Source organism: Staurois parvus, unplaced genomic scaffold (genome assembly GCF_062004578.1).
Source record: "Staurois parvus isolate SC_StPar_1 unplaced genomic scaffold, SC_StPar_1.0 ptg000672l, whole genome shotgun sequence".
NCBI lineage: Eukaryota > Metazoa > Chordata > Amphibia > Anura > Ranidae > Staurois > Staurois parvus.
In genome coordinates this window covers 3,239,697-3,257,433 of record NW_028318468.1, presented here as the reverse complement: position 1 = coordinate 3,257,433, position 17,737 = coordinate 3,239,697, and the positions used below count along the sequence as shown (strand labels likewise).

At 39.8% G+C, this 17,737-nt stretch overlaps 1 protein-coding gene across 2 annotated transcripts in view; it reads right to left on the bottom strand.

Moving 5' to 3' along the window:
• SLC35F1 (solute carrier family 35 member F1) overlaps nucleotides 1-17,737 on the bottom strand; it is a 427,587-nt gene that overhangs the window by 65,869 nt on the left and 343,981 nt on the right. Inside the window, exons 4-5 of one of the 2 annotated variants that reach the window (XM_089652171.1) lie at nucleotides 10,835-10,994; nucleotides 5,246-5,414 (exon numbers count right to left, since the gene is read on the bottom strand). In XM_089652171.1, the coding sequence (XP_089508297.1) occupies nucleotides 5,246-5,414; nucleotides 10,835-10,994 (329 nt within the window). Of the gene's footprint in view, nucleotides 1-5,245; nucleotides 5,418-10,834; nucleotides 10,995-17,737 lie in introns of both variants that reach the window. The other variant, XM_089652170.1, reaches the window with a different exon arrangement.

The following is a 17,737-nucleotide window of genomic DNA, read 5'->3' as shown; positions in this document are numbered from 1 at the left end:
AGAAAAAGGTGTGGGAGGAGGTGACAGCCAAGAGAATATGGAAGAGTAGAAAATCGTTAGCAACTGCTGTTGCTTGTAAGCAAGGAACAAAAGAGACAGTGACAGAGTATGTGAAAAGATTTATAAAAGTTTGGAAGGAAGAAGCTGGGATGGATATGGCTAGTGCGTAATGAGCACTATATATATCCAAACATTGATGACAGGATTCAGACCTGAAATTTTGCTGTTAATAAGACAGCTTATTTCAAACTGGATGGAGATGGACACAGGTACGTTTCAAAAACAAGTGATGAAGAAAGACGCTTCTGGATGTTTTGAGGTCCCCAAATCTACCAACAAAGCACATTTCCAGGGGTTACAACATAGTTCTAATCCTAGAGAAAGAGGTAGCAACAGAAATGGGGGAAGAGAAGAATAGCACCCATTGTCCCAGATGTGCCCTCATTGATTACCTCCATTCTACACGAAACACAGTGTTATACTGTGATCAATTTAAGCAATGCTTTTTTATTCTGTCCAAGTTTATGAAGAGACACAACTACTGTTACGTTTTACTCTGGCCAACAAACAGTTAACCTGGGCCAGATTGCCCCAAGGCTATGTGGATTCTCCGGCTGTATATTCCATGGCCCTCTGAGAATCCTTAAAGAGTTGGGCACCCCGCCATGGTTCCCAGCTGCTCCAGTACTTGGAAGAATTATTTTTTTGTTTACACAACAGGGAAGCTTGTAGGCAGGACAGTATATCTCTATTAAACTTTCTGGGTACAGAGGGACACAAGGTGGCAAGGCATAAGGAATGCTGCTCCCAGACTTATCCACCTTACTAACCATTCTGTATCTGCCACCCCTCTCTGCCAATCCCTCCACTGGCTTCCCATTGCCCAACAGATAAAATTCAAAACATTAACAATAACATATAAAGCCATTTATAACTGCCCCAAATTACATCAACAATCTTGTCTCCAAATATCACCCAAACCGTATTCTCTGCTTCTCGAACGACCTCCTGCTCACTAGCTCCCTTGTCTCCTCCTCCCATGCTCATCTCCAAGACTTCTCCAGAGCTTCCCCCATCCTCTGGAACTCTCTACCCCAAGTTATCAGACTATTGCCTACTCTGCTCACTTTTAGGCGATCTCCGAAAACCTATCTCTACAGGGAAGTCTATCCTGCCCTCATCTGATAATGGAATATTCTACTCCTCCTACCAGTCCATCCCCCAAATTTTCTACCTTTTGTACCACTAGCCCCTCCCTCTTAGATTGTAAGTTCCAAGGAGCAGGACCCTCCTAACCCTCTTGTATTGAACTGTATTGTTGCTGTATTGTCTCCCATTATATTGTAAAGCGCTGAGCAAACTGTTGGCGCTATATAAATCCTGTATAATAATAATAATAAGGTATAATATTGTCAAACTTCGGTGGATTACTTGGGTTTCACTCTGTTAGAAGGCACCAGAATGGTGAGCCAGTCGAGAATCCTAGCCATTACGGGTCTGCCCTGCTCATAAACTATAAAAGAAATGCTCTCCTTCCTTGGTATGGTCAATTATTATCGCCAATGGATACCTGATTGCTACCATTATCACAACATACTCAGGCAATACACTAAAACTGAGGCTTCAGCTCATTAAATGGGACCAAGAATTTACCAATGTCTATCAAACCTTGAGGTCCTCACTAGTTTCCTCTCCTGCTCTGGGTTTAGCGAATTACAATGTTGATTTTCATGTGTATGCTCATGACAATTGCAAAACCATGGCGGCTGTGGTTGCTCAGGATCATGGAGAACACCACTCCCATAATAGACATGCAACAAACAAGGAGGACGCCACGAAGTCCGTTGCTAAACTTTTTTGCTAAGGAAGTATCCCTCGATGGGGATGTCCGGTAAGTATAGATTTAGACATAGGACCAGCATTTACATCAAAGGTTACACAACAGGTAGCCAAACTGATGAGCATTGACTGGAAGTTCCACATGTATAAAAAAACCCTCAGCGCAATTAACTTCCTATAAAACAAATTGTGCAGCTAGCATATAATGTGTTCCCACATGTAAACTGTAAATCAAATGAAAAATGCATCGCAGCAATATAAACTCAAATGGTGCTCATAATACAAACATGCATAAATGAATAGTGAAACAGAAATTGTGTATGTGACAATAAATATGTGCTACATCCAATGTATTCTTAACGTATACACATAAATCACCGTAGACTTGCACATATGAGTGCTGAAATGAATATAGATATAAAAACCAAATAAATTATATTAGTGAACTGTCTCTTTAAGTCTCAGAAATCTTCACGTGTGTTTGTTCAGTATGTCTCCTATATATATCGTGCTCCAAATATACCAGCAACAAAAATCTCCGAACAATGGTGAACCATCCCTTTAAATTCGAGGTACTCCAAGTGGATCAGTGTAATCACACTACTGCATACACGTGTACGGTGCTCCTGTGTCACCCCTTAGTGTACATCCACCTCCAACACACTATTGTGCTCACCTCCAGGTTTGACCCGTAATGCCAGGTCAAACTACACTTTTCCCTTTAACCCAAGAGGGTTTACTGGTACATAGATCTTCACCACCGTCAGCACTTTAATCTCTCCAGAACGCTCCACAAACATAGGAAAAAATACTCCATATAGTGTAATATTGCCAGGTAAAAAAGAAGCTTTATTAAAATGCTCAAAATGAACTCACATTTAAAAGTGTCCACCAGGGACACTACAGGGTAAAACTCGGGTAGATGACGTCAAGCCGCAAACCGGAAGTGCACGTGGAAGTGCATTTTGGAAAAGGGATTCCTGTACATACTGTATAGTGAGTTTTACCCTGTAGTGTCCCAGGTGAATGCTCCTGGCACTGGGGAGTAACAGTTCATTGAGGGAATCATGAATGCCAACATGTACTGTGACATACTGAAGCAGAGCATGATCCCCTCCCTTGGGAGACTCGGCCTCAGGGCAGTATTCCAACATGATAACGACCCCCAAACACACCTCAAAGATGACCACTGCCTTGCTAAAGAAGCTGAGGGTAAAGGTGATGGACTGGTCAAGCATGTCTCCAGACCTAAACCCTATTGAGCATCTGTGGGGCATCCCCAAACGGAAGGTGGAGGAGCGCAAAGTCTCTAACATCCACCAGCTCCGTGATGTTGTCATGGAGGAATGGAAGAGGACTCCAGTGGCAACCTGTGAAGCTCTGGTGAACTCCATGCCCAAGAGGGTTAACGCAGTGCTGGAAAATAATGGTAGCCACACAAAATATTGACACTTTGGGCCCAATTTTCACTTAGGGGTGTACTCACTTTTGTTGCCAGTGGTTTAGACATTAATGGCTGTGTGTTGAGTTATTTTGAGGGGGCAGCAAATTTACACTGTTATAAAAGCTGTACACTCACTACTTTACATTGTAGCCAAGTGTAATTTCTTCAGTTTTATCACAATATTTACAAAAATGTAAGGGGTGTACTCACTTCTGTGAGATACTGTACATGGATACATAACACATCTGCTGAGATTCCAGATTACTATGAAGTCATTGAGAATCATAGAGCCCAGGTAAATGTTTTACAAGCTCAAGCTAGATCCATAGCCGAAGATGTCTGGAGCCCTTTTTAAAGGTTTGGGAAGTTTTGGAGTTTTTTTGGATGGTTTAAGAAAGTAGGCATGCTGATTTTGTTATGTTTTTAACTAATATTTGTGTTCTATGTTGTTGTTGTAAACAGTTAGTTTTGGTTTTGAGCTTTGCTTGTAACTTCTCTCTTGTTTGCTGAGTCTAGTTTCTATTTCTCAGTAAATGGAACCACCTTATATGGTACTCATCAGCCATTTGTAGTTTCTACCTACTTGATTAGAGTATAATATTTCATTCTGGCCTAGCAACGAATGTAGGATTCTTGTATAATACTGCTCGTCCGCATTAAACTTTCAGAGATTTAGCTTTTACACTTCAGTGTCTGGAGCTTTACTTCTCCCGGGCCCGGCGGTGAAAAATAATCGAGGACAGGTTGGGCTACAGACAGGAAATGCTCCTATAAGGGACTGTGTTCTTTTCTTTAAAGGCCTCATTGCTTTTTCTTAAAACAGTAGAATGATGGGCTTTACAAAAAATCTGTAATTTTGTTTCGTCTGTCCACAGCACATTCTCCCAAAAGGATTTTGGCTTCCTCAGGTAAGTTTTGGCAAACTCCAATCTGGCTTTTTGTTTTGCTCCACAGTTGTTCCCTGTGCCTGAAGGTGTCTGGAAGGTGATTGAGGCTCTTTATCCACCATTAGAAAAATCCTTTGTCGCAATCTTTGATCAATTTTTCTCTTTCATCCATGTCCAGGAAGATTAGCTACAGTGCCATGGGCTGTAAACTTCTTGACAATGTTGCGCACAGTGGACACAGGAACATTAAGATCTCTGGAGATAGACTTGTAACCTTGAGATTATCCATGCTTTTCCACAATTTTTGTTCTCAAATCCTCAGACAGTTTTGTGCTGCTCTTTCTCTTCTCCATGCTCCATGTGGCCCACAGAGACAAACAGAAAGGTTGAGTAAATTTTTCACAATTTTAACTGGTTGCCAGGGTGATTTCTATATTGTCAGAACCTGTTAATTGATACAGGTGAGTTTGATTAGAAATTACAGGAGCATCAAACTTGGAATGCAATTATTTCTTACAATTTTGAGACTGCGCCAATAATTTTGTCCATTCCATTTTTGGGGTTTTTCGTGGAATGTGTTAGATTTTGCTTTTTATTTCTCCATGTTTTTGCGTCATACCACTACAAACAAAAGAATTAAACATGAGAATGCCTAAACATTTGTAATTGCAACAAATTGGTACATTATCTGACAGAAATGCAGGAGTTCCAATATTTTTGGCCATGACTGTATTCATTTTACCTACAAGTGAGCTTAATTTAAGCTTACTTGTACTTAAAAGTTGGAAAAGCAAACTTTACTGCCGCTTGAACACAGAGGGTCGCCCACCACATACAACTTTCAGTTGTTTTTTTACTTAATTTATATTGTCCTACAGCTCTGCCTGAAATTCTCTGTGTGAACAAATATATGTTTAGGGTCATACTTCAGTCTACCAATCACTGTATACAACTAGAGTCTTATTTAGGACTCATCAACTACAGAGAGGGGTTCCAGACAGGCACAGGACCTTAGTCTGGTTTGTCAATCCTATTTAATGAAAGAATATTGTTCTTTGATAGTGTATGTACTTACAGTTGTATTCCACTGAAGAAAGATCCAAAAAGTCCAATCATGCCCAATAATTCAATTCGGCTGAGGTTTCTAACAATGTATTCTTGACACACGCTAGAAATACCATACAGAGTAGCACCTCCAAGAACCAAAACATCTCCAATGAGTTTACTATCTCCCGGATAATACTCTACTAACAAAACAGAAAACAAGACTAAGAAAACAAGTCATATCAAGAAATTGAACTATTATTAGTAGCATACAATACTTAGTACAGTGTTATCCTATATAATATAATACTTAAATTCTACATTCAATTTTCCACTGGGAAAATCTGCCTTTTACTTGTCCTTCCCTGTGATATCCCACCATTAACACACACAATGATCTTTCCCCAGAGAAATTCCACCTCCAGAACACACACATCTGTCTTTCCTCAGTGAGATCCCACCTGCAGCACAAACACACACACACACACACACACACACACACACACACACTGGTCTAACCCCAGTAAAATCCCATCTTCAGCGCCTCAAATAACATATTAAACCAGCAATACATGGCTCAAAATTTGGCCAGTTCAGCACTGACCAGCCAAATTTTGATCCATGTATAGACAGTAGTGATGGGCCAAACACCCCTGTATTCAGTTCGCAGTCGAATGCTCAAACCTAATTAACATTCAAATTTTTAACTCAATACAAGTCTATGGGACTCAAACTTGTAAAATTAAAACTGCCCATTCTATTTATTGGCCATAAAAGGGATATGAGGACTCGGGTGTGATGATTGTGCGCAATAGAGACATGGATGCTGTACGTGACAGCCATCTTGTTAGGTCTCAGCCATGTTGTCTCTCCTGTCCTCCCTCATGGTATGGAATTTATAGCTGTAAATTGAATGGAGGTCAAAAGGGCCTCTTATCTTAAATAAAACACAGATAGATTAAGCTCCAGGGCTGTAAACTGTTAATAAGTCCGGTGCAGGAGGTCTGCTTTGAAAGCCACTTTCCTCTGCCCGATCGTAAAACAATTAGTCAGTCATGACCTGTTAGGCCATTAGGGCTAGAGCGTGCCAAAAAACATACATTCCACATGTAGACATTTTTCATACAATTCATAACGTTCAGCAGGAACTGGGTACATTAATATTAGGTATATATTTGGATAGATCATTTTAATATGAGTCAAACAAGGCCTTACATGACTATATTGTCACCAAGGACGGGGAAGAAGCAGTCTCTTCCCTCCTGGGTGACAAAGGTAAGCTGTGTTTGGTATCCGTGGGTTTGAAATATAATTCTGAATATTAATCTGCCAGTTGCTAGGATGCTACGTGTACCTATTGGAGGTTATTAACCTTAGTATGAAATTGGAAGGCGACTTGGTCATAACCTTGGTTACTACACCCATCCCCAAACTGAATGATTGGTCATTTGTTCTCAGGTGACACCCCTTTAATATGATAGAAAAAGACTGACATGTCTGGAGAAGACAGATCTCGTTTAACCTCAATCAGTAAACATCTAACAGACTTGAGAGTCAAGGCAATCTTTTTGCTCGGACCATTGGACTCGGCTTAAACCAAGGACATTGCAAATATTCTGCCTTCTGAACTCCTTTCTTTTATTTCTCTGTTGTTTTATTGTTCTCTTTATATCTTTGCAACATCTTTTTCTATAAATATTTTAATTGCACCATTTTGAACTTGTTAGTAATAAATCCTATTTTGAAAAGTGTTGAAAATGTCTCTATAGCTTTTAATGCAAACTAAAGAATCCCTGTCTCTTGAAGAGTGCTACTGTATGTAATATTCTTCTCAATATATCTGTCTGCGGTGACAGTGTGTATTACAGACGCTTATACTAATATCATAGTGTTACTGCTAAGATTTGTGAGTTTCCTCCTTCTCTGTAAAAGGGTGGTGGCGGCAGTGTGAAGGGTTAATTGCGTAATTAACGTGACCCAGTAACAATCGCTCTCAGGATGCTGGCACATAGATTGTAGTACCACGAGGTGGAAAATCTTTGTGCAGGGTGCAGCTGAGAGTGGCATTGCTACACAAGTGACAACGCGGTCCGAGATCGGCTGGTCCTTTGGTCACAAGTTGGTGAGAAGGTCTGGGATTCAGTCACACGCGTACTTCCCTGAGGGACATGATTCAGTGGAAAGAAAAAAATTCAAAAAGTACCTTTTTTTAAAGGGGCAGTCATTGTTCACTGCTTAAAGTAAAAAAAAATATTTTAAATATCATGCCTGGGGGGTCCTCCTGGGGGTGACCAGTTTTTTCTTTGTATGTTAATTTTCGAGGTTCAGTGGGTGCATTGGACACCCTGGCTGCCGTTGTGCTACATGCTGGGTGTCAGGTGCGCTCCCATGACCTTAATGAGGGGTGGGCTCCCTCAGGTTCACCTGCCCTTGTTTCTATCCATTTAAATGCATGTGCCTCCATTGTGAGGACTCTCAAGATTTATAGAGTTAGGACCACAGATACTCAGAGTGCCGTGATGTGGCTCTGTGGCTTAAGTATGCATTTGCAAATGTGTGCTAACTAAACCCCTGTTTTTAAACGCATGTTCTTAGACAGGTTAATTTGGTTTTTGATAGTTGGCTAACTGGCTGGCAGTTTGAACTGTCTTTCTTATCCCCCTCTTTTGATAAGTTATACTTATCCATGTTCCTTGCCGACAATAGCCATTATTAGACTGGGGTAGGCTGGCAAGTTGAACTGGATAGTCCTATTTTTTACTTTGTGACGCCTTCCATGTTCACTGTTTAAAAAGCCAGTTATAGACCTGGGTAGGTGACCAGTTTTTTCTTTTTTTTCTTTGTAGGTCCTCTTAAATGACCTGCAAAGTTGCACATCTGTACAATGTAAAGAACCTGCTGCAGCAGGACTGACTTTTTTGAAAAAAATTACATAGGAAAAAAAAAAGACTTCTACCACACCCTTGATCCGAGCACAGGCCTGGCAGGGCAGGAAAGGGGGGGGCGACTTACCAGACCACGTATCCTCAGCATTGGGACTATGCCGATGGGGTCAAGGGACTCTTTCTTCCCCACAACCCTGGTCCGAAGGTTATGGGGAGGTCTGCGGGCAGGGGGTTCATTAACATCAGGGTACTCCTTGAAATAAGGGGGCACCCTGATGCTGTTCTCCCTCTGATCGCTCTTACCATTGGTTTATTCAGCAAACACACGAATGGCTGATGTCTAAGTCAAACTTACATTCGACTTGAACATCAAGCCCAACACTAATAGACAGGCTAATTGTACAGAAATAGATCTACTGATCAACTTCTGTACAACTGCCCTGTTGGGTTTTTCCTGATCGATCCGTGCTGCCAGCTATAGCTTCATCTCCAAGGACCCCATCACCCCCTCCATTGTTCCTGGACTTTATGACACAGTCTATGATAACCTTCATATACAGTGCTCAGCATAAATTAGTACACCCCTCTTGAAAAGTAATTTTTAATCGATATTTCAATGAACACAAGAACAATTTCCAAAATGTTGACACAACATTTTCTAGAACATTTGTTTAGCTCATTGCATGAAAGTAAGGTTAATAATATAACTTTGATTACAAAATATTCAGTTTTACTCAAATTAGTTGATGCAAAAATGAATACACCCCACAACAAAAACTACTACATCTAGTATTTTGTATGACCTGCATGATTTGTAGGGACAGCACCAAGTCTTCTAGGCATGGAATGAACAAGTTGGTGACATATTATAACATCTATCTTTTTCCATTCTTCAAGAATGACCTCTTTTAGAGCCTGGATTCTGGGTAAAGAGTGCTGCTCAACTTGTCTCTTCAGACTTTGCCATCGGTTTTCGATTGGGTTCAGATCAGGAGACATGCTTGGCCACTCAATCACCCTGTTCTTCTTCAGAAATCATTGTCATATTGGAAAAGTGCACAACGACCAAGGACACGGAGTGATGGTAGCATCTTCTCTTTCAATATAGAGCAGTCGATCTGTGAATTCATGATAACATCAATGAAATGCAGCTCCCTGACACCAGCAGCACTCATGCAGCCTCACAGAATGACACTGCCACAACATGTTTCACCGTAGGCACCATGCATTTTTCTTTGTACTCCTCACCTTTGCGACACCATACATCAATTCCAAAAACCTTTATCTTGGTCTCAACACTCCAAAAGTCCCAATAGTCTTCTTTTACAGCATGGGCCCTGGCAAATTCTAGGTGGGTTTTTTTGTGAACGGGCTTTAGGAGAGACTTCCTTCGTGGATGACACCCATGCATGCCATTCCTCGGCAGTGTATGCCGTATTGTGTCATCTTGTAGCCTTCACTTTTTTTGTGTAAAGAATCTTTTTTCTTTCTCAAGTCTTGTGACATTTCTCTTCCATGTGGTGCCATTGCTAACAGCATGAAATAGGAAGGGGTTTTCTTTGTTACGTAATGCCCTTTTATAATCAACTGTCTGCTAGACACTTGTTTAATGAATAATTAGACACACCTGTAGTTGAATTCTTGTTAGTTAGGATTTTGTTGCCTAAAATTTTTCTTTGCTCCTAAGACTTTCATTCAGGTGTATTCAGTTTTGCAACATGGTCTTGAATTAATTTGTTTGGAAAAATACTTATTTTTTTGTGTGTGTGCAGATTAACAAATCCTATTTGCAATCAATGGCCCACATTTGTGGGAGTATTTTGTAGTATAGTGTCACAAAGAAAATGTTGATTCTGAAAGGAAAGTAAAGATTTTCTGACAAATCTCTTTGGATGTACTCATTTATGCTGAGCATTGTATGTTGGGGCTTCTTTTCAACTTCCATTATTCTCAGTTTCATTAATGCACTTCTGTTTCAATTTCAGTGTCCTGCCAACTTCACAGTTCACTACTTCAGCACACAACTGCTAACTGCCAATTATTAATATACAGGATTTATATAGCGCCAACAATTTACGCAGCGCTTTTACTACAGTTCTTTAGCACACAACTGCAAAGTCATATTCTCTGCACTCCTCTCCTGCACATGCTGTCCACTCCCTCCCTCCATACTACTCTCCTGCATTTACTGTCCTCTGCCATACCTTCATCAATTTTCACCTGCACTTACTGCCTGCTGTCATAATGTTCACACTCCTCTCCTTCACATACTGCCAACAGTCATACTCTCTGCACTTCTCTATTACACATATTTTCCACTGTCACACCCTTTGCACTCTTATCTTGCACATACTGCCCCTATCATACCCTACGCATGTCATTTCTGCACATTTTCCCCCTCCATATACTGTTTGATCTCTTCTCCTGCACATACAGCCTGCTGTCATACCCTACACACACCTCTCCCACTTATACTGCCCACTCTCATATCCTCCACATTCCTCTACTGCACATACTGCATGCTGTCAAACCCCCTGGACTATTCTCCTGCACATATTGCCTATTATTCTAATTTCCACATTCTTTCTACACATACTAGTCAATGACATACCAGACTCTGTGCAGGCATTATTCTACAATGATTCATCGCTGTCTGAATGAAAAGTAACAGTGTATAGCACTGTCTGATGATATCTGTATCTTTAAAAAAATTGTACATTAGGAAAATAACTTACCCTCCTTTTGTTGTCTTCCCATTAGAACATCAGCTCCTGCCATGCATCCAATTCCAAGGATACACGCTATAGCACCAATGAAATGCAAGACCTTATATCGGACCAGCAAGAAAAACCAGGATAGTAATATGACCACGGGGATAACAAAACAATTTAGTAACTGAAAAGACAAAAAGAGAAGTTCAAATATTATTATGTTAAATAAACCAGACAATGTAACATTTTGTCACATTTTACAATCAGTTCAATGTCAGCCAGACTAAAAATGTCATATTTAAAGGGATATTGTGTACAATGTTGTGAGCATTCCATGCCAATAATATGTAATCTTGAAATAAAGGTATTTAAGCATTTAAAGTCAATGCAAACCCAAAGCATTTTTTTGTTTTGTAAAGATAGGGAAACAGAAAACCCTCATCAGGTTTTTATTTCTTCAAGGGAACAAAACCAAGAGGAGCCTTAAATACTTATTGATACAGAGTAGTAAAGTGAAGGATGACAATCATTTGAAAAACTCACTGGCTCTAGTTAGCCTGCCCACCTGCAACCAGGGCTACCCTCCAATGGGCATCCAGGAGCATCGTTCAGCTTAAACCAAAAGGAGTGCCAGCCAAAATACAGTACATAAGGAAGTCCAAAACAACTTTAATAACTCATAAAACACCTAAAGTGTTTTAGGAGCAAAGTCTATAACTATATTCCCCTCGGACACATTCCTGGAAGTACGGCTCATCAATGGCGGGTACTGTAGCAACTACCAGCTGGAAACATCATAAGCAAACGTACATATTTTCCAGCACACCATGGATCTCCAATATGGTCCAAAAAAGGTTTTTATTGCAAAAAAGATCACATCACAAAAGAAAATGCAACGTTTCGGAGCTGCGCAGGACCCCTTCTATCAGGCATGTGATGACTAAGGGGTCCTGCGTGGCTCCGAAACGTTGCACTTTCTTTTGTGACGTGATCTTTTAGCAATAAAAACCTTTTTTGAACCATATTGGAGATCCATGGTATGCTGGCAAATATGTACAGTTGTGTTCAAAATAATAGCAGTGTGTTGAAAAAAGTGAATAAAGCTCAAAATCCTTCTAATAGCTTTTATTTCCATACACACAAATGCATTGGGAACACTACACATTCTATTCCAAATCAAAACATGAAGAAAAATATATCAAATTTGTGTTGTTCCTCTAAAAAAAGTGAAGAAAAGTGAATATTAGACTGTTCAAAAAAATAGCAGTGTTTGTATTCTTCTTTACAAACTCAAACATTCACTATATAAACTGAAATATGTTTGAAGATTTTGCTTTCCTTTGAATCGCTTAATGAATATTTAGTTGTATAAGCACTGTTTCTGAGAACTGCTGTACATCTGTGTTGCATGGAGTCAACCAACTTTTGGCACCTCTGAACAGGTATTCCAGCCCAGGATGGATGATTGGACTACATTCCACAGTTCTTTTTCTTGGTTTTGCCTCAGAAACTTCATTTTTTATGTCACCCCACAAGTTTTCTATTGGATTAAGATCCGGGGATTGGGTTGGCCACTCCATAACGTCAATCTTGTTGGTCTGGAACCAAGATGTTGCACGTTTACTGGTGTGTTTGGGGTCGTTGTCTTGTTGGAACACCCATTTCAAGGGCATTTCCTCTTCAGCATAAGGCAGCATGACCTCTTCAAGTATTCTGATGTATTCAAACTGATCCATGATCCCTGATATGTGATAAATAGGCCCAACACCGTAGTATGAGAAACATCCCCATATCATGATGCTTGCGCAACCATGCTTCACTGTCTTCACAGTGTACTGTGGCTTGAATTCAGTGTTTGGGGGTCGTCTGACAAACTGTCTCCGGCCACTAGACCCAAAAAGGACAATCTTACTTTCATCAGTCCACAAAATGTTGCGCCATTTCTCTTTAGGCCAGTCAATGTGTTCTTTGGCAAATTGTAACCTCTTCAGCACATGTCTTTTTTTCAACAGTGGGACTTTGCGGGGGCTTCTTGCAGATAGCTTGGCTTCACATAGGTGTCTTCTAATTGTAACCGTACTCACAGGTAACTTTAGACCTTCTTTGATCTTCCTGGAGCTGATTGTTGGCTGAGTCCTTGCCATTTTGGCTATTCTTCTATCCATTTGAATGGTAGTTTTTCACTTTCTTCCACGTCTTTCAGGTTTTGGTTGCCATTTTAAAGCATTTGCGATCATTTTAGCAGAGCAGCCTATCATTTTCTGCACTTCTTTATATGTTTTCCCCTCTCCAATCAACTTTTTAATCAAGGTACGCTGTTCTTCTGAACAATGTCTGGAATGACCCATTTTCCTCAGAATTTTAGAGAGAAATGCACTGTAACCAGCATGTACAACATTTGCTGCCTTCCTTCCTTAAATAAGGGCAATAATTGCCACCTGTTTTTCAAAGAATAAATGACCTCACTAATAGAACTCCACACTGCTATTATTTTGAACATGCCTCTTTCAATTAGTGATTCAATTACACAGAATCAGCAGCATGCATGTCATGACTGTTGGGTCTGTTGGATTTCTATTACTCTACTACACCTGCTAGTAAATTATTTGTCCTGTAGAAATATCATTTCTACCAAAAACAGTGATTGATCAGGTTAGTGATGTCTGACTGCTATTATTTTGAACACAACTGTTTGTTTTTTAGGAGCAAAACACACTCCCCCTCATCTGGGTTCAGTAATGTTTACAAAAGTTTGAATGGTCTCAGGGAAGCAGATGCCAGGGAAACTGCTTGCAAAGAAATAAAATAGCGCAGAATTATGCCAGTGGAACAGCTTCATCAAACCCAAGTTGCTGTCTGTTTCCCTGATAAATATTTTTACCCTCTCCTTTTTCTTTGGTTACCATTGTCACAGAGACCGTAAGGACCCTTTCAAACGGGGTGGATTTCGTCCCGATCAACAGGGGATGCTCTCATAGATCCCCTACTGATCAGAGCAGAGTGGGCGGTTGACACAACTGTGTCCACTCAGTTTACACAGAACAGACATGGAAAGTTCTGCTCTATGGGCCACCTGACTACCCTCCCATCTGATCCACATAAACAGAGGAGAATGGGTCAGATTAGCAGACTCAGAGGTGGACACAAGTCTGTTTATACCCACTTGTCCTTAACGGTGAATGGACCATCAGATCAGGACCGCCTGAAAAACTGACAGGTGGACCGGATCAGACCCGCCATTGTGAATGGGGCCTAAGTGATGGGAAATCAAAAATGCTAAGGTTGTCACAAGAACAAAAGGTGAGGGTAAAGCTTTCAATGGAGACACACTGCATGTAACATGATCTATGAATGGGGGAGATTTGGATGAATCACATGATTCTATCCCCTATTCGGAGAATGTGTTTCATGCTGTGTAAACAGTGAAATAATTTTTCCCAATGGAGGAGGAGGGGGGAGGCGGTGGGTCCCTATCAGACCATCTTCACTGCAGATCTGCCCAAAAAACAGAAGTTATAACCATTGCAGTGCTGGAAGTTCAGTGACTGGAAGAGGACCGGCATCCGTGCACAGAAGATTTCTACAGGGATGCAGATGCCTGCACAACACTGAACATTCTCTTATTACAGGTAAGTAACGTCATTAAAGTTGTACAGAATATTTTTACTTAACTTCAGCTTTAACATTTTCCTTCATTTGTAAAATGGCAGCTGCTCCCCATAACATCATATCTATTACCTCTGAACCAGACCAACTGTCCTATGCACACTTTTGCTATTTACTTTATCGCCATTATCTCCTTTACCTGTTCATGAGCAGGCATAGATTTGCTTGTAACAATCATACTAGATTGAATACATTAGTACACACAAAATAGGAAAATGCTAAGATTTTGAAGCTGAACAACATTTTTGGCAAATTTACATTTGTCCAGCTTGGCTTGGTGTCCATATCTGATACCAGGAGGGCTGCTGAGGATGATGAAAATCACTGTAGTATTCTGAACTACATAGAGTGATAGTTGTGTGCTACTCCATTGGCTTCATCTCTGCACATTGAACACAGGAGGCCAATTGCTTGGCACCACCACTATTCAGAGAAGACTTTGTATTTTTTCAATGAATATAAGGCATTCTCAGAATGGACCAGGTGCAGAAAAGGGGCAGATGAAGTTATGATCTAAACCTAATCTATTCAGAGTATGCCTTGTATTTATTCATAAAAATACAAGACTTCCGACACAAGACGTATAGTGTGCATTGGGAAAGCTGGTGGAGCAGCATCTGGAGGATCGCATATTGCGCAGGCTACAGTGATTTTCAGAATCCCTGCAACCCTCCGGATATAAGATATAGATACTTGCATCAGGTCAAAATAGACCATTGTAAATTTGTAAAAATTACTGGCGTTCTGCTTTAAATATCTATTCTTTTTAAAAAGTGCCTTCTATTTTAAAAATCAGTTTAATAACAAAAAAAAAATAAAAAGTATCACAAAATAGAAATTTTTAAAAGGTATTGGAAAACAGTAGTAAAAGTGATTTCAGAAAACTTCTTACATGATTGACCCAGCTCTATATTCCCTCCACCATGGCACAGTAAAAAGTTGGTTGTTATAAAATATCACTTATAATTCATTGAAGTAGTTACAACCTCTTTGTGGAAGGAGAATGTTGCTCCCCTGATATATCTACAGTGGAAGAATTGGCATTCAGTCTGTGAGACAGAACCAAGACTTTTATTAATAAATGGTTTCCCTTGTTCACATTTAAATATTTCTCACAATGTGAGCCCATAAAAAGAAATATGGTTGCTGCTTCCACAGGCTTTAAGATTTTAAAGGTGCAGGTTCAACGGCTGTCATCTAGAACCTAATTTTACTACCTAATGGATTACTAACCTGTAACAAGCCTGAAGCCAGTGAAACTTAAAATGCTTGTTCCAGGGCAGCAACTCTTTTCTATGCCACTTTTTAAATTAATCATTCATATGTATACCTCTCTTCTTGTTCTTTTGAAAATGTATAAAAAAGGACACATCATAAGGCATACAGAAAGTTCACAGTTCTGTTTAATCACATTCTTTTATTAATTTGTTGCATATATATCTGGTTTATGTGTCTGCTCAGTTTATGCAGAGCCTGCTCTGCTCTATGGGAGCCGTTTACACCCGACTGCCCTCCGATCTGCCAAGACGGAGGGGGACATATCCTCTTCTTTTTTCTTTTTTTTTTAGCATTTTAGCAGGCTGGATAGGATTGGAGGTAGGCAGGTGTAAAAGGGTCACAAGTCCATTTACACCCACCGATCCATAGTGGTGAATGGAGGATCCAATCAGGTCTGCCTGATAAAATGACAGGCGGACCTGATCAGACTCCTTGTGTGAAAAGAGGCCTAACAACGAACTAATATTTCTGTTAATTTTTATTTTAAATAACACTGAGAACCCCTGATTAAATCTGTTGATCCTGCCAGAGATCCAGCTCATGACTTGAGCACAAAACTTTGTGTGCTGTCTTTCTGTGCTGCCCTGTTATCAGTTACATTGTTCCCCTCTCTATCCATCTTATGGAGAGGGGGAGTTTCTTTACTCCTCCCTAAGATGACAGTGTGGCTCCTCTTTAGTTACAGTATAGTGAGAGAGCGTTGTCACCCAGCACAAGTGTTTTACTGGCAGGATCAACACGTGGAAAAAGCCTGAAAAAAATAATACCACCACTATATCTAAAGATTTATAAATTGTAACATATTATACTTAGTTCTTCGGTTTAGTTATACTTGAATCTGATTGAGCTGGTTGTGTGACTATAGGTTAGGGTAAAATGCCTCTAGCAATTCATAGAATATTTTCACATCTGCAGAGCTTATCTGGAAATTAGTTCAGGACTTAGGTATGTACTTGTGAGCTTTGTCCTAGAGGGTCATATTTTCGCAACAATTACCCATTTATTACAAGGGGTGGCTGTAGTTATGAAAAAAGTAATGTACCACAAGCAGCTGTAATGTTAACTTATGTATACCAGCATTAATTCTTTCTATGCTCCAAAGCCCCTAGGATTTATAAAACCATTATAATTCATGAGCCATGCAATATGAACCCAATATTTTCTTTGTTTATGGTTAACTAATTATATTATAGCTTTCACAAATGTAAAAGCTCAATAATGTTTCCAGCAGTATGGTACCTAAATATTGTGGTTATTGCTACATCTGGATTTATTTTTCCTCATATTTTGTTGCTGATGCTTAGTGACTGTTTCAGATCCATAATTCTGAATTCTCAGATTCCTATTCATGGATCGGCCTTATAAAATGAGACTTGAAAAATGAATACAGTCAGATCAATCTCTTTTGTAACAGCTGTTTATAGAGGCTATTAAAATTTTAAAGTATTTGCTATGGGTTGTTTGCTGCCAGCTGTACTGCTTTCAGGCTTGTGGTTCTCAGAGGTCTCACTAACTACCTTGTTAAAAGCTAAATTAATGGTACCAAATTAAGAGCATACCATCAACCCAAGTACAGGCCATGACAGGCCACAAAGATATTATTTTTATATTTATATAACACCTGCAAAATGAATAACAAAATGTACATTGCTAAGTGAACATCTCTGAAGATGGTAAGTATTACCACCACAATCATCAGAGCCTATAATGTAACTGAGCGCAAGGAAGTGATGACATGGATAACAGTTCTTGACAGCTGAACAGAGCAGCGGGGAGCAAAGGAAAGGTGAGGATGTGCTGAGGATTTTGCAAGAACAACCATATATAGCATAAGCCAAAGATAACATGATGCTGTGATTTAAGATTGGAATTTAATATATACCGAAGACTGTAATAATGTACAGTAGAGATTTGTTTCTTTTTTACTTTAGTTTTAACATTTTTTTCTATGAAAATATTTTTTTGTTTTTACAAAAAAATGGT